The sequence below is a fragment of the Meleagris gallopavo genome, chromosome 6, assembly GCF_905368555.1.
Source record: "Meleagris gallopavo chromosome 6, MGAL_WU_HG_1.1, whole genome shotgun sequence".
In the NCBI taxonomy this organism is placed as follows: Eukaryota; Metazoa; Chordata; class Aves; order Galliformes; family Phasianidae; genus Meleagris; species Meleagris gallopavo.
In genome coordinates, this window is record NC_139409.1 from 23,434,616 (window position 1) to 23,456,925 (window position 22,310).

At 37.4% G+C, this 22,310-nt stretch overlaps 2 protein-coding genes across 3 annotated transcripts in view; one reads left to right on the forward strand and one right to left on the reverse strand.

Moving 5' to 3' along the window:
- Positions 1-2,097, forward strand: part of CASD1 (CAS1 domain sialic acid O acetyltransferase 1) — a 35,362-nt gene extending 33,265 nt beyond the window's left edge. The window contains exon 19 of the transcript XR_014884239.1: positions 1,438-2,097. The gene's annotated coding sequence lies outside the window, so the exon portion shown is untranslated. The remainder of the gene's footprint in view (positions 1-1,437) is intronic.
- SGCE (sarcoglycan epsilon) overlaps positions 1-22,310 on the reverse strand; it is a 28,442-nt gene that overhangs the window by 5,215 nt on the left and 917 nt on the right. The window contains exons 2-8 of one of the 2 annotated variants that reach the window (XM_085227466.1): positions 11,795-11,917; positions 8,905-9,062; positions 6,640-6,712; positions 5,804-6,002; positions 4,507-4,669; positions 973-1,184; positions 224-250 (exon numbers count right to left, since the gene is read on the reverse strand). In XM_085227466.1, coding sequence (XP_085083592.1) covers positions 224-250; positions 973-1,184; positions 4,507-4,669; positions 5,804-6,002; positions 6,640-6,712; positions 8,905-9,062; positions 11,795-11,917 — 955 coding nt within the window. Of the gene's footprint in view, positions 1-223; positions 251-972; positions 1,185-4,506; positions 4,670-5,803; positions 6,003-6,639; positions 6,713-8,904; positions 9,063-11,794; positions 11,918-15,970; positions 16,076-22,310 lie in introns of both variants that reach the window. The other variant, XM_085227467.1, reaches the window with a different exon arrangement.

A 22,310-nucleotide genomic window follows, 5' to 3' on the forward strand; every position in this document is an offset into this window, starting at 1 on the left:
ACTAATTTATGTTGAATTCATAGTTATTAATTTCAAACCCTTTTTATTCTGATTCTTCTATCCTCACCAAGGCTCTGATTTAAAGCAGCTTTCACATTTATGAATTAAACCATGGGTTAGAGAGAATGACAGAAGATTATGACACACATGTATGAAGCGTGACAAGCTACTGAGAATGAAAATTAAATGATAAAAGAAAAATAACAGGAAAGAAGACACTTACTCTGGTGTTTGCATGTTTCTCTTTTCCCTAAAAACAAAACAAAATTTATGAATTAAATAATAGCATTGATAGTTGGAACATTAAGTCTATCTGATGATGGAAATAGTACGTGGTACAGAAATGCTGACAACGTTACTGCTAACCGCAACTTGGCAGCATTTGCAGCTGGGTTCATGATGTGGCCTCGGTGAACGCAGTGTGGGGATGCTCTGATGACAGACACATACAGACACACACACACGGAGAAATGGAAATGCAAGTTAAAGAACAAGCTTCTGGCTAAAATAAATTCCGTGACAAAATGAAACTGTAGTTTGTGTAAGAAATGGCAGGAGTTACGCTACTTGCTGCTTTCCGTTTAGGTTTTGCTCTTAGACATCTAAATTCAGTGTACATTCTCAACCCATTTTTAAAAAATTAGCATTTTAGAAATTATTTAATATTTTCCTGAACCAGTGATCCTTTATTAGTATTTTATTTGCTTGGGGGAGATAAATTTCACGTTTATGTGGAGATTTTTAACCCTTTCAACTCGAACATTTAGAGTCCCCTGTATGCATTGCCTAGGAAAAAATCACTGTATGTGTTTAGCTAGCTCAGTATTTCAGAACAGATGTCTTTTGGCCTGTTCTATTTTTTTATTATTATTATTTTTAAGAACTGAATGGAATCCTTCTAATAAATAGTCTCCTATGCATTTTAACCTTAGAAAAACCTGAAACTTCTTATTAGTGCATTAAAGTACTCACACTCCTTCCCGTCGGCAGCACATGATATAGGCAAGAATTAGAAAAAGCACCAGTGCTACTGCCGAGGGCACCGCCAGTGTAATGAGGAAATCCGAGTAATAGTCTCTGCTTTTCAGTGAGTCAGAAGGCGGCTTGTACTCCCCGCCATCAGGCAGTATCCCCTCTCCACGAATCACTTCCTGAAAGGTGGAAACTTGCTTTGTATTGTCAACCTGACAACCAGGGAAAAGGAAAAATAAAAACAGAAAAGACAATTATATCACAAAGGGAAAAGAATGGGAAACCAAGAAGTAGTTGATCGACAAGCACACAGAATAGAACCTATGCTGCGCAATAATATTTGTCAAATTTGATAAAATTTTGTCCATTTTTTAAACAATAAATCCTTTCATTTTGTCAAAAGTTTCTGATAGAGATGATTTCAAAATATTATTTTATTATAGTATTACTTTATTTTCTTTACAGCAATACTGATTTCTGCATGATGAACACAGTAAGTTCTTACTCATCTTCCTAAATAACAATACTGCCCTCTGTTGTACGAAGGTGGTAGAGATGAAGAGCACCTCCCCTCTTGATGTCCTATTGAGCTTCATATAAAATCGCCAAGGTTGGAAAAGATTTTCAGGATCATCCAGTCCAAGTGTCCACCTATCACTAATAGCTCTCACTAAACCACGTTCCTCAGTACAACAACATCTAAACGTTTATTGAACACCTCCAGGGTCCGTGATTCCACCCCCTCCCTGGGCAGCCCACTCCACCCGTCTCTGGTCACGTAGCACCCAGAAGTACAAGAAGCAGTAGCTGAGCTGCTGAGGGCCGAGCAGCTCTATGCCACCCCTCCCACCTGCCGCAGGAAGCGTGGGTTGCTCCCGAGATGAGCGTTTTGTTTAACAAACCCAGACTTCCCAGGTTTTCCTACCTCCTCATACAACTAACTTCCAGAAGGCTGCATTCCTTGCCACATGCTTTTTTCTTTTAACATCTGGATCTAAACTTCCTGAAAATACAAGCTTTTTGGTTGTCAAATTTCATATTGCATTTAACTGATGGCCTTTGCCATAATCTATTTTTTTTACTCTATCTTCATCTACCTAATTGAAAATAAACTGCATTTGCCTACCCGCTTGTCCTTCTGCCTGTTTGTGAGAAATCTTGCAGTTGATGGGCATGCCTTTATAATTTGTAATTTAATTCACAAGAGGGTGCGTTAAAACTTGTGTGGGGGATGAAAAGGTTTTTGGGTAACACTGGAAAGAAAGTATTTTTCAAGTGCAAGACTCTCCACTCATTAATGTTCTGCAGAATATTTTGCACTAGGTACATCAGTTCCACCTGGTTGCTTAGTAGAACCTCCAGACCCAGACAGCTGCAGTAAAACCATTTATGCACTTACTGATGTGAGAGGCAGATGTCCAAGTAGGGAAAGAGAACAAATTATCAGAAAGCAGTGTTACAAGGAAGAAAGTATTGTTGTCCATCTTTTCAGAATTTGGGTCCCATTAACTCTTTGATGTAGATGTTAATTGCCCAAATCAGCTCATACAGTGGGAGGAAGAGAATGCAGTGGTTCTATTTTCACTCACTGGTCAGGGTTATGGTTATGGATGATGGAGCTCAATTTTCCCAGTTCACAGATCTCGGAGGACTTTCTGCCCTTTGTCTTGCCTCAGGAAAAGCAGACTATGATCAGAGGAAGGCTTGGTTCTGTTTTCTCTTTGAGGCACCATGTTATAGACTGCAGAAACAATGCTACTGGCAACAGCAAACACCCCTAAGACTGTCTAAATTCAGTCATTAGGGTATGCTGCCAAAGCAAGTGCCAAGTGCCAAATTTAAGGTCATGTAATTAACTGCTGTAGAAAATTATGTTTCTCATGGGGAGTCCATTCATTTTACACATCCAAGGTGACCTCTGCCTTTCAGCAGTCCTGACAGCAGGACAACGTTACTTCATGACTAGTTTATGAGCCATCTCTACTGTCACACCTTTTTCCTGGAGAAGTAGTCCTAAACACTTGCTCTTCATTCTGCACTTGCAGAACTGTTTATTTGTGCATTACTGTGCTACTCCTCTGCTTCTCCTTTTGAAAAGAAATTCGCTGTTGTTTCCAAGGCTATTTCTCCACTGTCTCATGGTCTTCCTGAATTCTGCCTGGTCCTTCCACGTCCAAGCAGTTTCTTTCAACTTCATGGGGCCTGCAGCCTTACTTAATAAGCACATTCCATCATCCATCATATTAATAGAGAATGGCAGGGACTTATTAGTAATTCTGCTGCAATTATGGCTATCCAACCAGTTCTCCACTGAGTCCATGTTTCCTCATTTAGGTCATGTTTCCTCAGCTCACTTATAGGATGGTATCAAAAAACATTATCAAAAAGAAATGACATTTGCTGCTGCACCTGTGTTCTATTTCTGTCACGTAAAAGGAAATAAAAAACTTGACATAGTTTGCTCCTGTTAAAGTCTGATTGCCTTCTATTTTTCAGATGTTGCCAAAGTATTCCTGTGTACACATACCTTCTGCAATTTCTCAGCAGAAAGCCAATAAGCAGTAAGTAATCTGGATATTCTTTTGAAAACAAGTATCATTTTCCAGCTTTCAATCAGCTTTCCTAATTCACAGTATATAGAAGGAAAGTGTTGGAGAGTATCTAATGGACTTTGTGAGTGAATAACATTTCTCATCCTCAACAGTTTTCGTTTATATTGTACAAAATCCTCCCACATCTCCTTTTCACTTTCCTCTTGAGTAATATCTGAATGTTGCTCATCAATTATCCATTTTTATTTCATGTACCTTCACCATCTTTGTTCAAACTTATCTGCAAAGTCACCTTTGGATACTGGATCAGTTCTTGATCTTCCTTATCAAAATTAAGTAAAAACAATAAAAACCTTTGTGTGGATTATAATCCTTGAATGGAAAATAAACCTGTTTTCAGTCACTGTTCTTGTATTCATCTGACCATAAGAGGAGAGTTCCTGTTGTTTTGATTTCATTAGCCAAGACTATTCTCTATTTCAAATCTTTTTAACATGAAACAAGTTTAAACAATTTGGAAAGGTATTTTGACAGCACAGAAATACTGTTTAACTACTCGGTGCTGTAGACTCAATATTTGAAAAAAAAAAAAAAAAAAGTAGCAATACATCTTTATATACTTTGTAGGAAAGTAAGTGTAAGTAGCAGTATTAGCGCACTGAATTAATGAACTGTTTAAATAATTGCCATTACTTTATGCTCTGTAAGTCTATAGTTCTTTGATCATCTATACAAGTCAGTATTAGCTACAACAAATACGATTGCTTCACTGTTGCTGTATTCTAACAGAATTCTGCCCACAGCGCAAAATCTTTTCACAACATTAAGAGTGGCTGCTAAATGGGAAATTACATCAATCAATCACAATTAAGTGGAATTCAGCATGGTGGCCTGGCCAGGCCGGCAAAATTCTTACCTAGATGATGTCTACAATGAAATACTGCAACAAATATCATTTTTATGCAATAATAAAACAACTCACCAGAGAGATTTTACACCAATCAATATGGAATTGAGTACGAAACTTTTTGTCACATGTTATTGAAGGCTCCATTTCTTGACTGCATCTCAGTTGATTCTGTGGGTTTTCCACTTCCCGTAAGCATGATGAGAATGGAACATCTGCACCAACCATAACATACACACTGCAGAAAGAGATGAGTGACAGACTGAGGATGCCTCTCACCAAACAATGCAAAACAAGGACTCTGAATCCACAATCTTGTCTGCACATAGCTTGGATTTAGATGTACCAATCCTTTCTTATATATTACTTCACCAAAAATATCTTTTAATAAATAGCAATATATACCAAAAGAAACCTTTGATTTTGCCAGAGAAAAGCACTGCCACAACCACTATTTTGGAAAGACTTTTATAAATGAAATATCATATTTCAGAACAGAATGTATTGTTATGAATCACATCTGGAAATACTGGAACGGTTTGCCAGAGAGGTTTTGAATGACTCATCTCTGGAGACAATCAAGGTCAGGTTGGATATGGAACCCTGGGCAGACTGATCTAGTGGCTGGCAACACTGCCCATGGCAGGGGGTTGGAACAAGATGGTCTTTAAGGTCCCCTCCAACCTCAGCCATTCCATGAGCATTTAGTGTTTAACAGTATCATGTGTAGCTATAATCTTTCTTACTGAAATCCATGATCCCTAATTATGTGCTTTGGGAACATTGGACAGATGAAATATAAGCTTGAGGTATAAGCTTGAGGTATCTGAGGAGTTTACAATCAAGTATCTAAACTGCAGTTATGTGCCTCACCAGCTGTAAGTAAAAAATTTATTCGTAACATCTAACCTAAATCCACCCTCTTTCAGTTTAAAGCCACTTCCCTATCAGAAATTGAAGTGACTTTGTATCCTATACTCCATACCATTCTGTTTCAAAAATTTTAATTTTGTAAACTGGAAACTATTAAATACTCAAAAGCCATACTAAACAATTTTGCAATATTAGTATTAGAATTTCAAAATCATTATATTTACTACTATTTTGTAACTAACGGAATTTACTGTTGGACTGGTATTTGTTGGACTGTAAAAATCGATGGATAGGAACTGTTATTTGTAAATAGCACAATAAATCCATGGTATAATGGGGGCTGGGAACACCAGTAAACTTTTCATATCTAACACCAACCTGGATTTCCAAAATATAAAACAGCAATTTCAAAGTTTTTAGAGAACCTGAATAAAATACTAAGCCTTTCAGTAAGAAAAGAAGAGTAAAGCAAGTCTACCAGACTGATACGCGTGCTTACCCCTCCTTCATGTCATTAATAGGTAGTGGAACTCTCCCTCCCCTGTCTAGTGCTGAAGTAATGTTTATAGCATTCAAACGTTCTGGCTGCCATACGTTTTTCACTGCTCCAAGAAAGTCTCCAAGAACTTCACTTGCTAACATCTCTTCTACATTCATATTCCTTATGAAGAATTCCGCTTGATATGGTAATGGAAAATCTAGTTGCAATGAAGAAGAAAGAGTTTGGCCTTAAACAGTGACTTCATAACAAATAATTTAAAGCAACAGTTAGTGCAATACCCCTTTAAGATGGATAAGCCTTTCCAAAAATCTTGTATTTAAAGTACCCCACTTTGAACCTAAAATGATTACATTTGATTAAATTAGTTATTACTGAAGCTAAAATCACGAGTAATTTATGAATTTATCCTGAGAGGGAAGAGGGAACTAGAGGGACAGATTCTCAGCTCCTGAAACTTCATTAAATGAAGTTACATTTGTGCTGACTTTGGGATCAAAACTGTTACCTTGCTACCAGAAAATCTGAATGCACAGTTTCAACTGCAGGATTGCTGTAGAAAGTTCTGCTGTGCTGAAATATTTTATATTATGAAATTTGTTCATTCAAAAAACATAAAATACTTTAAAGTACCACATTTTACCTGACAGAAATAATTTAGATAAAAATAAAAAAATGAATCAAAAGAGGAAAACCTGTTTTACATCCCCTTTGTACCCCTACATTTGGTTTGATGTCCAGACAACTATACTTTGTTCTTTTTCTTAAAAGAACCAGAGTCCAAAAGTTTTTTGATTATTCAGTTCAAACCTCAACAAGCTACTTTTTGTACATACCTTCTGCTGACATTATATTAATGATCAAATTATGTCTTGCAGTCTCAAAAGTACGTCTGTTATATGCAGTGATCTAGAATAAAAAAGAAATGATAACAAAACAATGATGGAAATACCAAGATTAGGTAAAGGAAACATTGAAAATGAGCAACTTAAAAATAATTATCATCTTCTAAATAAACTGTATCAAACAGGAAAAAAAATAACTCAGGACACCACAATTTTCTTTATCAGTCTATAGACAAATACAGTTATCTATGGGATATATCCAAATGTAATATATTTTGGTCCAGATAAAAGTTTTCTGCCATACATGTATGTTCTTTCCTGTTACCTTTGATGTAAAAAGAACCATAAGCAAAGATGGGTTTCTTCATTTTCCATTCCAACCCACACCCCCAGTACTGAGATCGACATTCATTGATAGCTCTTAGGGATCTAAACTAAGTAGATATATGAATAAAAGATTATTGGGAGCCAAGCAATTGCAGTCTTTGGGAACGGGATTTAGATTTAGCTCTAGTCCCAGTGAGTTTTTACTCCACAAATGGATTCATAAGCATTCTAACACAAGTAGTTTTGAACAAATACTGGAATTTGTTACTGTAGAGAAACTGAAAACTAGTAGATGGATGCGATTCTCATGCCTTTTATTTTTAAAAACTTAGGTACCCATTATCTAATTACACAAGGATACCAATCTTGTATTTTAAATATATGGGGTGCCTGAAATGCTCACAAGTGTCAAACAGAGTTCTCAATGGTTACTGTGTGACTACTTAGAAACTGAACTACAATCATGCACTCATTCATAACAAATACAGAATGAGCTTGGATACCACTACTACTATTTTCTCTACTTTTTTTATTTCTTGAAAGGTAATAAATCTTTCACAAAATAAGTAAACCTTTCTCTTTAGATTCACAATTCAGTTTGTTTTACTGAAAAAGGAGAGGTAGAGCAAATCTCTGTTATACAATATCCACATATCAACAGGAATATAGCCATTTTTAGTCTGCACTTGAGCAATGACTATTGCTAGTCTGGACACCTGTATAGCTCTGGCTAGTAAAGCAGCAATGGTGGAAACTGCCCCTGTGCTCAGTATCCATTCAAATAAAACTGTCATTACACAGCTTTCAAAGGAGCTAATCACCTTTGTTATTCATTCTAAGCATGATGTCAGGCCCTTCTTATTACGAGGTCTCGTCCAACTGATTTACCTCCCCAGGCATTATGGCATGGTGAAAGTTAAGATTCAGGCCAAGGATATGCACCTGCTTTTCTCAGATTCTCAAATGGTAGTAGGAAGCTTTTCTACTAGAAGTAGAAAAAATGCAACCTGCTCTCATCTCACAGTATGGAATTAATTCAAAAGCCACATATAAACATAGGTCCACAATGAAGTAATCTGTATGCTAGGCAAGACTGCGTTCAAATATAGGCTTGTGCTCATTCGTGCAGTGTAGGTCTTGATTTAGACCCTGGAATGTAAAAGTGCAAGCCATTTTAAAAAGGACAATTTTAAATAATGGTTTCGTCTACAGAAAGCTAACTGAAGTCTGCAAGTACTTTCACACATGATTAATTTTGCAGATGTGATTAGTCATGCTGAAATCAAAAGTGAATTAAGCGTGAGTAAAATTGTCTGCCATATAAGTTAACTTTTAGAGTTGTCATTGTCGAGGATGACAACTATATCAAAGACAATTTAGAGAAAAAAATCTCATCAAAGGCTTAAGACAAATGTACAGTTGAAAAACAAAATGGCTGAAGCAAGTTAATTAGCAGATTTTCCTTGACAATATGAAGTGCATGTTGTCTCACTCATTCTGCTATAATATACATGACAAAGCATAGCAAATATATATATATATGTATATTTCCCTTTCAATTACTGCTCAGTGAATCATCGATGCTTTTAAACATTTGGATAGTTGACTGTCAAAAATAAAGTAGGGGGTTCTATCATCGCCACAACTTTAAGAACCAAATTAGATACATGAAACTGCTAATTAAAATAAAATCTGTCAATAAATACGAATAACGAGCCAGAGAACATTTGATGAAAAATAATCTAATTTTTAAAAAATTAAAACCTGTTTATTGATTGAACACAATATTTCCTAGTCTGGCTCATATTTAGGGTAGAATGCTACGAAGTTCAGAACTCAAATATGTGAAGAAGTACAGTCATTTATAAGCTGTTTTTGTTTTGTTTTCAAAAACCAAGAGGCAATACCTCTTGACACACAAGAAAATACCTCAATGATGGTTGGCTTGCCCACATTTTCTACAGTTGGTGAACCATACAGCACTCCATCGCTGTATGGTGTCCTTTGTATATAGCGGAGCCATCCAGGTCGGTCAGGGTAACCCATTAAGTTGGTATTAAATGTTATAGGATCATTGCTTATTTCACCTAGATAGGAAAAAAAATATTATAATATTTATAACAAAACATTATACGCATTAATTTTGATATTTCAATTAGAAAAATCTTATTCTGACTTCCAGCTATGTCTTCCAAACACGTTCAAAGAGAGAAAAAAAAATTGCCAATCTTTAATACATCAGAAATGTTTTGTTTCTTGCTTAACTCTTGTAAGTATCAAGAAATTCATATCTAAAAAATATAACCAGCTACAAAGATGAACATTCTTGTACTTCCTAGACTTTCAGCTAGCTCAGAGCTACTGGGTCTGATTTTTCAGCTCTACCTAGGATCAAATCTCTAACCTCCCTACTGACAAAAGCACAAAGGTCTCAGTCCTCTGTACTCAGCACTGGTGAGGCCACACCCTGAGTACCGTGTTCAGATTTGGGCCCCTTACTACAGGAAAGACATTGAGGTCCTGGAGTCTGTGCAGAGAAGGACAACAGTGCTCTGAGAGGTCTGAAACAGAAGTCTGATGCAGAGTGGCTGAGAGCTGGGATTGTTCAGTCAGGAGAGGAGGCTCAGGAATGATCTTATCACTCTCTACAACTGCCTTAAAGGAGGTTGTGGTGGGGTGGGAGTCAGCCTCTTCTCCCATGAAACTAGTAGTAAGACTACAGGGAATGGCTTCAAGTCATGCCAGGGGAGATTCAGGTAAGACATTAGGGAAAACAACTTCGAAAGAGTGGTCAGGCACTGCAATGGGCTGCCCAGGCAGGTACGGATGGAGGATGGAGTCACCATCCCTGGAGGTGTTCAAGAAAAGTTTAGATGTTGTATTGAGGGACATGGTTGAATGGGAAATATTGGTTATAGGTGGACGGTGGTACTGGATGATCTAAGAGATCTTTTCCAACCTTGGTGATTCTATGAAAAAGGTTTCTTAGTTACTTTTTTCTTATTTATTTTACTTTAACAATGACTCCAGGGACACAATGTGCCTGGAAGGGCTTAGCAGAAAGTGCAGCCATGTAACCATTGATGTTTGAAAGCTTTTGTTATCTAGACATAGAAACCTTCAGCCCAAACAGCCTGACAGAAGATTTTTTTTTTTTTAAGATAATAAATTAATTCAAAAAGAGAAAGAGACGTGCAAAAAGCATCCACAGTTGACCATAGTCCAAATGCAATCTCTGAGACCCCCTGAAACCAAACTGCAAGAGCAGTTCTTGTGTTTCCTACTGGTAGTCTTCCAAATGGCTGGTTTCAACTGCTTATTTTAGCTTTTGCAGATGAAGTCAGCCATGGTTGAGGACCTGCAGACCCTCAGTGGCACAGAGCCAAGCAGACCCATTCTGCACCTACTCACACACGTGCACTCAAGCCCGCAAGCTCAGCCAAGAGCTGAGAGGTGGCACCTGCAGCGATTGTCAGATGGTGACATCTGAAGGTGACAGCAGGCTGCCATTGAGGGAAGGAAATGAGCCCAGCGAAGGAAGGAGGACTATCATCTCCACCTGAGGGACACATAGAAAGCACTGCCAACCAGTGACTAGCTTTCAGGCCAGCTTTTCCACATCTAGCTGGTGGGTGAGAGAACCAGAACAGTAGGAAGGCCACACTAACCCACCACCAAGGTGCAATGCGACCTTCCTCTCAACTCCCTTAGGATGTCACAGGGATCTACTGCTATAGTAATAGAAGTTCAGCACCACAAATGATTTGGGGAATAAAATCTCAAAAGCATTGGTGATACATTCAGGTTTGCCACTGTCATATCAGTGGCACAGCACAGCCTTGCAAGTGGCAGATATAAATAGGGAGACTGTGCAAGCAGAGTAGGCTTTGGTCTTACAGCCAGTTTCTGATATGACCACAGACTGTCTGCTGGTCAGAAATTTCAAAATATCTGAACTCAAAAGAATGCTGCAGGCAAATGGTGCAGAATGGGGCTGTGGGGATTTGAAGGACAATCCATCAATCCATAACTAGTAAATGCTCAATCTTTTTCTCTCTCTTTTTTTTTTTTTTAATATAGGAGTATGTGTTTGTACTACATTAATAATAATAATAATAATTTAAAAACCTATGCATATATTCATTCCCTTTCATTAATGTAGGACAAGATGTTCTCTCTCTTTTCCCCTCCTAAGCTTGTTTATTCATGTTCTGCCCTGCCATTGATCAATCCTTTGGCTTTAATTTAGATGAGTGTCAGAACAACATATACAAGAAATAACAGCTCTCTCTACAAGCTAACTGCCTAATAACACTAAACACTGCCTAAATGTAGAACTCATTTTGAATCCAAAAAAAGATTTTGTTTTCAATGAAAAAAAAAAAATCATTGATAGCCTCATATTTATTTTCATCTTCTGTCTCAAGGTTACTATGTACTCGAAGGAGCTTGATGAAGGGGCATTTTCATAATACTTCTGGAAGACTGATCAAATAGAAGGCATTTTTATCAAATGATTATTACCCTTCCACCAATTCATAATTCTTGGAAAGCAAAGAAAATGTATCCTTCTTAACCTCTGATATACAGTGTATGTTGTTATGTCTTTTCAAATTAAGTACATTTTTCAGAACATGGGTACATGTATCATTTCACAATTGATAACAAAACAGAAAACGTTTGAAGATATCTCAATAGAAACAAAAACTATCCTTTGCACATTACACATTTCACTGCAACACATGTTAAACATATTTAAATCTTTAAAACATTTTTCTCAACATTTTCACATAATATGGAAGATCTTAGCATCCCATACCAGGCTTTGGGTAAGGAGGAAATTCCCCCTTAAAGTACTCTCTCTCCAAAACATGAACAAAAAGAACTCCAGCAGAAGGATATACATTCCGATCAGAGTGCACCTTAGACAGAATCGTGTACACTGAAAAGCAGAAGGAAAGAGAAGAGACAGAACAAAGCAAAAATGAGACATGCTCTAGATCATACCGCATGCATTTCAATAGCAACGTGGGCATCTGGGAAAAGGAAAGCAACAAATATTAGATACCTGTTAATAAGTTTTTTAAAAGGTTGCATGGATTTAAGAACAGAATGCAGAGCAAACTCTCTTTCCCCGACAAGATCCAATCCAAAGTTGCAATAAGCAAAACTGGCTGCATTAGAATTTTGTAAGTAGCACAACTTATTTATTTTTATTACAAGGAAAAAAACAGAGGGAGCCCACTGAAATTTTTATACTTGGTTTATTTGCAATATTACACAAATAAAAGCACATTAAACAATACAATCACATTTCCTTAATGTTTTACAATACAAGTAAGGAATATGAGGAATTCAGAGGAATCTTACCAATAAATGGCATGGATTCCTCACTAAACAAAAATAGCAGATTTTTCAGTTCTAGGGCAGAAAAGAGCAAAGCAATTCACTTCAGGTAAGGATTTATACAAGTCCTTACAGCTATATTTTCTTGCACCAGTAGAGTCAAATATCCTACACATAAACATTTGCTTAGAGAGCTCATACCTGAAGATGTTACGCTTGTATTGAAAATGGCATCAGTAATTATGGGTCAGTCAGGTGACACCAACTGCAAATAAAAACCACCAAAGCCACATCTTACAGGATTCAAAGCTAAAAAACTGAAGGAAACTCATTTTAGAACAATATTCCATTTTTGTGCAATTACAACCTTGGATGATGAAAGTATATATCTTCTTAGGTATATTTTAGTGCACTAGAAATGACACGTTAAATGTATAAAATGCACTTGATTGGCAAGTTTCAATTTCAAGGATAGGTGGAGAACACTGATCTAACAGATGTGTCACGGGATCTTAACAGGACTGAACTCTTGGTCATATTACTATTCCATATTATTATTCAAGTCAGTGACCTGCAAGAATCAATCACTGTGATAAACTTTGTACATTAAATGGGAATTACATAAGTGGTAAATAAAGATAAGCCACAGACAGAGATACGCAGTGCCTGCCTTGCTTGCTAATTGAAAGAAACTTTAGGAGAATTTACATCTGGAGGCCATACTGCATGGCAATACTGTATTATGGAAGAGTGATCCTCAAAGAGATTTCGGAGTTGTCGAAACAAACTCATAGGAACAAACTCGTAGCTCCTAGTAGATGAAAGAGCTAATTTCAGTGCTCGGATTAATGAGCAAGAAATACCAGAAGTTTGTATCAAGCTCAATTTTCTAAACCTGCTAAAATTTCCTCAGACTCATCATTATACCAATCTTTTCGTTTGAGATCCACTTAAAAGAAACACTGCTAATTAGGAATTAATCACAGATATTCCACCCCTCGTACCACGTACTCCTTGTGGAATCTATCTCACCTAATTTTAGATGCCTACAGAAACAACATCCACCACTGAGTCAGCCAGGCTCCTTTTATAGTCAGCAAAGAGAAACAGACGCTTCTAGGGGTTGATTAATTTGATTTCTCCTGTAAAATGAGATGAATCATGTCCTAGATTCCTCACTGCTCTCTCTAGATCTCTCTCAGTACAGCCGGGAGGAGAGCAAACATCTGTACTGTAGAGCTCTACGTTTAGTTGTATACATCCCAATCTTTTCAGGCTGATATTCAGAATTAAATAGTCTCAACCTCTCAATACACCATCGATCAAATTCCACAGCTAGAAAATTTCCATTAAACATCACTGCCTCAGTAAGACACCATAAATAATGAATTCTCTTCTAAGGATTGATGACAGGATCTTTTTACTGTTAGGAAGTGTTAGATGCCTGGCTTGAAGTAAGAACCAGCTGTTTTCCTAATTTATACAAAACTGGTTGGAAAATTATCAGCTATACTTCTGATCCCTTGTTTATCTGTGTAGTGATCCGCTTACTGGAGTTGTTCTAAGTTTTAGAAGTTCCTTTTGACACAGTACTGAATAGAATTTGCAGTAAGATTTTATCTTAAAGAAAATAATTAAATTAAACCTTGGAATTTAAGTTTAGTTCAGAACAATTTTTTGGTTAATAAACCAGTTATCGTAATTTTAGTTATGTAGACTTAAGTACAAAGTTTTGATTTGCAAAATTAAATTAAGTTAATGATCCCAAATGCTTCTGCATTTGCTTCTGTAAATAAACCATAAATAGAGCAAGAAAACTTTAAATGCCTTCAAAATACCTTCAAGAAAAGCTGGAAGGGTGCCTATGACATTAATGAGATTCTTCACAGAGCAGAAAAGCTGAGAAAAATACAGTGGCTGGTTGAAAATGTGATAAATCTCAAATCTATATATCTATCTATCTATATATCTATCTATCTATATATCTATCTATCTATATATCTATATATCTATCTATATATCTATCTATCTATCTATCTATCTATCTATCTATCTATCTATATCTTTTTTTCCAATTATGGTTCTTGGACTCTACAGTGAAGATCAGTTCCAAACAGAAAGAACAGAGAAAAAACAATGTGGATCTTCTCCATAAATCATAGCTTTAGAAAGGAACGAAGTTAATAGTACCAGAAGTTATAGAAGTTGCCAATCTAAACAATCTATTTCTTATATCTGATAAGAAACCTATTGCCACCACTAAATACTCACATATCCCTAGCAATGAGTCATTCTCTCCTGCTAAGGTAAGCATACTACTAAGGATTTTCACTAAGATCACTGATACAGGCATGAAAATAATGCTTCTTCAAAGGAAAAAAAAATATTCTTACAATGACAGATTGTAATGTACAGTGTAATGACACAATTCTGGAGGTTATGAATTACAAAGTTCTTTCCCTCCTTGTCTGTCAGAAAAGCTCACCTTTTTTTCCCCAGCAAATTTCCTTCAGAATCAGAAGGGACCTGACGTGTCTGCAGCTTATAACAGTAATCACAGCTTTCCAATAATGAAACACGTGGAATGCTATTTTCTCCAGAGGCTTTTAGAACCCACAATTAATTTCATAAGATTGCCTGAGGCTAAAGAGGAATGTGTAATCATCCTAAGTGATCTAGGGATGAAGCTGAACACACAAAGCAATCTCTAGATGCTTATCTCGTGCAGCAACTGCCAAGCACGTGTTGGCTGGGCAAATTCTGGGGATTCTGAAAGATTTCAATAAAACTGCAGAGGAGAAATCAAGATTTTTCACTACATGGGATCACAACAAAACGTACATCATTTTCTTTGAATCATGTAGAGAAACTGTCCCAGCTGACCTTCTTGTAGAGATGTTGAACACAGCACAGCCAGGAATTCAGCTAGGACTGTATCAGTCACCAGTCCAGAAGCTGTTAACAGCCACACAACAGAGCTTGTACATCAGATACAGATGCCTTTAGCCCACAGAAATTTCAGAAGATTCACCATGTTTGTTAGAATCTGTGTATTGATTGATTTTCAGGAGAAAAAAAAAACGAAAATAACCACACACTTTCTCTGTAAATTTCATTGAGCTCTTTCCTCCATGGCCTTTTAGCAGAAATCCTATAAATACCTTAATTTAGGGGCAATTTAGACTGCCTACCTGGATGGGAAATTAATGCAATGACAACTTTCTCAACTAGTGTACCACGGCTACAATCATTCTACGTATACTTTCACAGAAGACAATAAAATAGTCTTTTTAGGTATGTATACACAGGGATTCTTTTTAATCCTTTCAGAAAAGTTACTGTATTAAGCAAACTGCAGAGATATTTCCAAGCAAACAGCAGCAATAAGAAAGTATGCAATATTAGGTGTACACACAGCCATTATTTCAAGCAAAGCTATAGCTGCAACAGGAAAAGTTGGGGAGAACTCACATACGCACACAGGTCTGCAAATGCTTAAAGGACGGAAGAAATGCAAAATCTTCCAAATTACTTACCTTGAAATAGCACCTTATTCCTAAAACAAGGACATGACTGAAAAAGCAAGAGTAATATTAAAAGCATATTTGACTGAACCAACATGGGGTTTAAATTTATGACCTAAACTCACCATTCTTCTCAACAGCCTTTATTCTGCTGATAATATAACTGTTGGCTTGCTTAGTCTTCCAGTTAACAGTTCCATTACTGCCATCAGCAGAGCTTAACAAAAAAGCTTTTCAGAATAAAACAAATGAAAAAAAAAAAAAAAATTAGTTAAATCAACAGACTTCCAGAAATTACATATCAGATGGGATCAGATGCCTTCTCAACCTGGTTTTGTATTTAGTCAGACCTTATGAATCTCAGGTAAGAAAATGATGGTGTTTGATGTGAATATTTATCAGTATATAATATTATTCCCGATTATCACATTTTGACATTAATTCTCCAAATAAGTGCAATAAGTGTACTCTAAATGCTTAAGCACCTGTAGACCCTTCTGCTGACATAATTATACTGGTAAGAAATAAAATGAGGCACTGTGATAAATATATTTGCACTGGTAAAATCTCACATGCAGACAAAAAGACACGCTAAAAGTTACTTTTGCTAGCATTATGTATTAGGACCAAAACAGGGAAAGTAACATAACCAAGAGCACAGCTTTGTCTATATGAGGGGCTGAACATCTTGTCTGGCAGCATAACCAATAATCAACACTGAGAAAAGAACCAGTCAAAAAGTACTTCTCTTCATCATTGCACATCCAGAGAACTGCCTGAAATGTTTCAATCAGAACAGCTGAGGGCACAAGGTTTAAATGTGGCGAGGAGCAAAGCACAAAGGAGAGCGAAAGCAGCTGTAGAGCTTTTTTTTTGTCAGCTGTAGAGCTCTGCTTCAGCTGTAGCAGAACCACCTGAAGAAGCTCCTTCACCTCCAGCTTTTTGTTCTTTTGTTCCCCTTCCTCTGTGACGAATGACGCACCAGCTGTTTGTATGACAACTGAAAGTGCAGATAAAGGGACTGCAAGTGAGATGCTAGGAATGGGAGAATAATAATAATGGCCATAATAAATAGTGTTTCTTTTGACATACTTCGGGGAATACAAACTGCAGCCAGAAGTTAGCAGACTAACATCTTAACTTGCATGTAAAAATAGCTGTGTCAGAAACAAGTAGCAGTTCTTTGTCTCAGATACATCTTTGTTGACAAACGTGCATTCTAAATATGCAACTATCTTTTATACTAGAAGCTTAAAAATTTGTGGAAACTTCTGCTGGCATAGCTACATTGGCCAGCTATTCCCTTACTGACACTGCATCAGATTTAGGAGATCAACAGACCTTCAAGCAGCAGTCAAGATACACAAACAATGAAGCTATGCACCTGGCTGAGACATTTATTAATGCTAATTTACCCCAAATACTTAAATGTAATTGAGGTTAAAGTGCAACAAAACTATGTACTGAAATAACCATACCAGTACAGTAATGTTTCTAAATTCTGAATTCATTAAGTTTTTTATATTTTCAATATACACAAATGATCCAGTTTAACAAAAAAAGCATTATTCACATCCAGTGTTTTACATCTGCCTCACAGGACAGTTTCTCCCTGCTGAATTGAACCACCTACCATGGACTGTCTTAAAATAACAGTCCTATGGGTTGTCCCACTCAGTGCTGTCCATGACCTTTAGTGCAAAGTTTGATAATATTAAGAACACTCAAGAAATTTTTTTTTTTTAAAAAAAAAAAAAAAAGGAAAACTGAAGTTGTTCCAGTATTCCAAGTGGATGAATGAATGAGGAAGCTACACACCAATCCCAAGCAAAACAATTAATATCAGTTTTGATTAATGAAGAATTAAATGGAGAAGAGTACTAATCACAAACAAGGGTTTAATGCATCTTTTCAAACTGATTCTTTTGATGAACCCACAAATTTGTCTGATAAAGACAGCAATATTGACATGTCACCCCTGGACATGCCGCACATCAACCAGCACTGCAAGAAACCAAATGCAAAATCAGTTGGGCAACTTTAAGGAGAATAAGAATATTAAAAAAAGACAGGTTCCAAGATGCATTTCTAACTAGAAGTGTTCACTGTCTTTGACTTGCCCACAACTTCCCTATCTTTAGCAATGGGTATCCTATGCAGCAGTCCATATGGGAGCTGGAAAAGTATGTCTGTTAATCAGATGCCACACTTTACAGTGTAATATTTTAATAAAAAAAAAAATATATATATATATATATATCACCATCTATTTGATTTTAAACGGAAGGTGTGAAATGGGACATACTGCCCATTCAACAGTTTTCACCATAAGGAACAGCAATCTCCAGCAAAAGAACTGGTCTGATGGATAATTCATTTGTATATCAAATTTCTGTTGTGTCTCACAATGTTTTGGCACCGGTCTTATACTACTGGAATGTTTAATTATATATATATGACCTGAATATATGTATATACTGCTATGATTGGCAGATAAAAGCAAAGGCAGGGAGTTTAATAAGTACTGGAAATGGCAAGCCACTACACAGAACACTGAGCTGTTTGGTAGGTTTAAGGTGGTTGCTGATGTGCTCTTCAATAGCATAAAAAGCAAATGCATACCCAGGAGCAAAGAATGCATGCCATACTTACATTACAGAGCATGCAATTCAAGGATCCTGAACTCCAATGACAGAAACTAGGGAGATGTGGCAGGTAATGAGAGAAGCTGGTTGAACAGAAGCTTTCAGTAGAACACTGCTTAGAACAGCTAATACATAAACAAGCGCATCAAGGAGTAGCAGGGAGACTTTCTTGTTGCGTTTGACACAGATACAATCACCGTTCAAATGCTGTGCCTGGCATTTACATGGAACCTTCAAGCAGCACAGTGACAACATGAAGAAAGCTCGGGGAAGATCTGTGAATGTGATTAAAGGACAACAAAAGAGGCCTTATACTAGAGAGTGCAGGGGTTCATACTCATTTTTATCAAAGAGAAATCCTAGAGATAAAGTGATCAGCTCTCTTCTCAGTGTGAGTGCAAGGTTAATGGTGTCAGGCTCTTCAGTTTGCTACGTGTTACCAGCTGCCAAGGCACCCACTGGAGCAACTGACAGCTCTGGGCACGGGACTTGATCTACAGCGCCCTTCTTCTTTAATTATATTTGCATAGGTCTTACATGAAGGATTTAAATATGAATATTACCAGCAGAATGTTAACCAGAGAAGATATCCCCAACAAGTTCTGCCCACATCACAATCCAAAGAGGGCCTGACCACCACAGACCAATTTACCTTCCCCACTGCTGTACTGCCCTCTAACATTTGCCCACCGTTCTGCACTGCTCTCTGTCTTCCTTACTGCTTCCTTAGCAAGGATCTCTCCTCAATCTCTCTCATTACATGCAGCACACAGCTTCACTTCTCAAAACTCCGCATTTCCCCCCTCTCCCATAGTTCCATCCCTATAAATGTTCCTATAATTATCTGTGTTCAATAGGTAATGGTTATCTGTTTCTGTTCCATTCATTTACGACTGTAACATCTGCACATTTCAAGATCTTGAGAATCCTACCTCACTTCTTGGTTCTCTCTAACTTCCCATCTTCATAGCTTAGACAGCCACTAAAAATAATCTACATTAAAAAGACATTTTCATTGTTTGTGTTTCAATTGCAACAACATTTAGGCAGAGTCTCTACTATTTAGCTGGAAGGAAATGTCAAATGTAGCTACAGTCATGAACCGATGGACAAAGAAAGTTGCCCTATTTTTACCAGTATTATTATTAGGTATTACAGTTAAACAGTTACCAGACCTGAGTTCCTTCTTCACTACTAAGACAGCAGTGTGATAGGATATTGGTTATTCAGCAATGAAAGCATGTTCATCCCAAGACATTATTTAATTTATCAATACCTACTTCAGAAGAATCCAGAAGTAGTGCCAAACTATATATTCTTGTCTTCTTCAGAAATTTGTTCTTCTCGGTTTGATTGTTAAGAACCTCTCTTCTAAAGAGAGGGTTTTATCGTGGTGACTAATGTCTGAAGTTCTGTAAGGAACTCTTGACCAAGTATAAATACATCATGAACAGAAATAGGCCTTTCTTTACCTACTATAATTTACAACTAGAAGATAAATTCCTAATCTCTTGCAGTCTGGCTTTAGGATCTCTAAGACATCTCCTAAACTGTACTACCCATAAATAATGACCTTCTGTAATGAAAAGCATACTAATGGAATGACTCTTCCCTTTTACAATTATTTATCCAAGCAAGTACTTCCTAACAATAGATTTGATTTATAGATCTGCTCCAGACCAGCACAAAGACTTAACAAGTATCATCATCACTAGCTGATACTCAGAGCCCTACACGAGGATGAAATCTTTCTTTGTCTTTATGGTGAAGGTTTTCAGCCCTGAATCCTTGTCTCGATAGCCTGTGACTTCACAGTTGTTTCAAACTAGCATTTTCTAACAGCCCTGCTGAAGGAGGGGAATCCCAGCTCAACTTTGGCCACACAGCACACACACCAGTGCAAACAACCCCATAACGATCCTGAACAGTAAACAGATTACAGAGAACAATTTTTGTTTGTGTGTGGACTAGTTCTCAGCCAGAAGACCCTATTCAGTGGCACTGTACAAGTGATTTAGTGCCCAGAAGGGAAGTACTGGAACCATGGAAGGGCAGGAAAGTATTTTCTGGCAGTTTCGTGCCAAATGAATGTGACTACATAGTCACAGCTTTTGAAGAGAGAACTAATAAGCTCCTTCTTTACTTTGACCACCTTCATAGGGAAGGAGCAATAATGACTCAGTTGCTCTATTGATCCCCATTACTGGCTCAAAACAGAGATTCCAGGATCACCAGGGGCACCTACAACAAATCTTTCACTCAATATATACAAGGTAACTGCAAAATGGTCATCCTCACTCAACTAACTTTTTGACGACCACTCATTCTTTACAAGCAGAGAATGGGACAATTCACAGGTCTGACAAACTCTAGGATGGCAGAACAGCGGTAGTTTTCTCACATAAATTTCTACCATGTTCTTTACTGTCGCAATAAAAAACAACTGCCTAATTTGTATTAGAAAAGCTTAACCTTAACTGTCACAACAATGTCAAGAGCCATTTTTACTAGCACTGGAGATGATCATCAGCTACTGCTTGAGAGTCAGTTCTTTCAGTGTGAGTGCAATACTTGGGATCAAATGTGAGACTCTGAAATTGCTCTTTAAACTCTTGAAGTCCCTGAATTTTGAGTTAATGTTCTATGGGGGAAGGAAGAAGTCAAGACAGAGTGACCAATAACCTGGACTTCTGGCAGCAAACCATCTCCTTCAAAAAGCTTCCAAGTATATATTTCATAGATCTTCAACAAAAAACATAAGCCAGGTTTCTTCTGTGGTCAAGTGCTACAAGATAAACCCCATCTCTATCAGTAAAAGAGAGCTCAAATCTAATCACAGGCCTCATGGTTCTTTCCATGTTCAGTTTTTGTCTGTAAGGTGTATTTTTGCCCCTAAGCAGTGCTGCAGTACTGCAGCATCTACTAAAGAACAGAAGTGAAGAGGAAGGATTTTTATGCAGGGCTGTGGCTTTTCTCGAGGCCAGCGATCCTGGTTGGACGTTCTCCCACATTGTCATAGCTGAGAGGTCAGGTTCTGGGAAAGCTCGGAGATGGGTTCAGCTGGAGGGCTGACATTCGAGAGGTATGATGAAAACAATGTTACTTCTTTTTGCTTAGGGGAGAAAAGAAAAAAAATCAAGCTAGCACTTGAGACAGTGTATATCATTTGAACTGCAAGAGTGTGCAGGAGTTGAATTCAGTACAGAGAAATTGCAAAATCCTGTTCTGATGAAGATAAAATGTTATATAAGTGTCACTGATAAAAACTTCATACTGTTCACATTTCCTTTTTTGTATAACTCTCTAGCAATCTATTATGCTGTTTGAACTTAAAAAAGTCTGAAGTGGAAAAGTTAACCCTAAAGAAGTTCTCAAAACTTCCTTTACTGGAGAGCCTGGATTAAGCTCACAACTCAGCTTCAAGAAGCTCATCTCAGTACAGCCTTTTTAGACTTAGTATCTTAGCTGACAGAGAGTTCACCTCAGGACTGCCATAGTTTTCTCCTTGTTGCTACGCCACAGCTGCACTCTGTAGAGGGAGACAGGAGAGGCAGGACAAATTTCCACATTAGGAGAAAGCAGTATCTTGCAGTACCTTCTACCCAACAGATTCAGAGTTCTATCCTTGCACAGACCAGCTAGCGCTCAGGTGCTAATTGCATCTGTACTATCTCCGGTGCCTCACGACACACCTGCTGTCAGAACCCTACAACAAGTACAGTCACACACATAAGGTATTTGATGTTTATTCAAATGTTACCCACGAAGATATTGAGCAAACTGTTGTTTTTTCAGATGATACGCCACCGATCCCCCATAT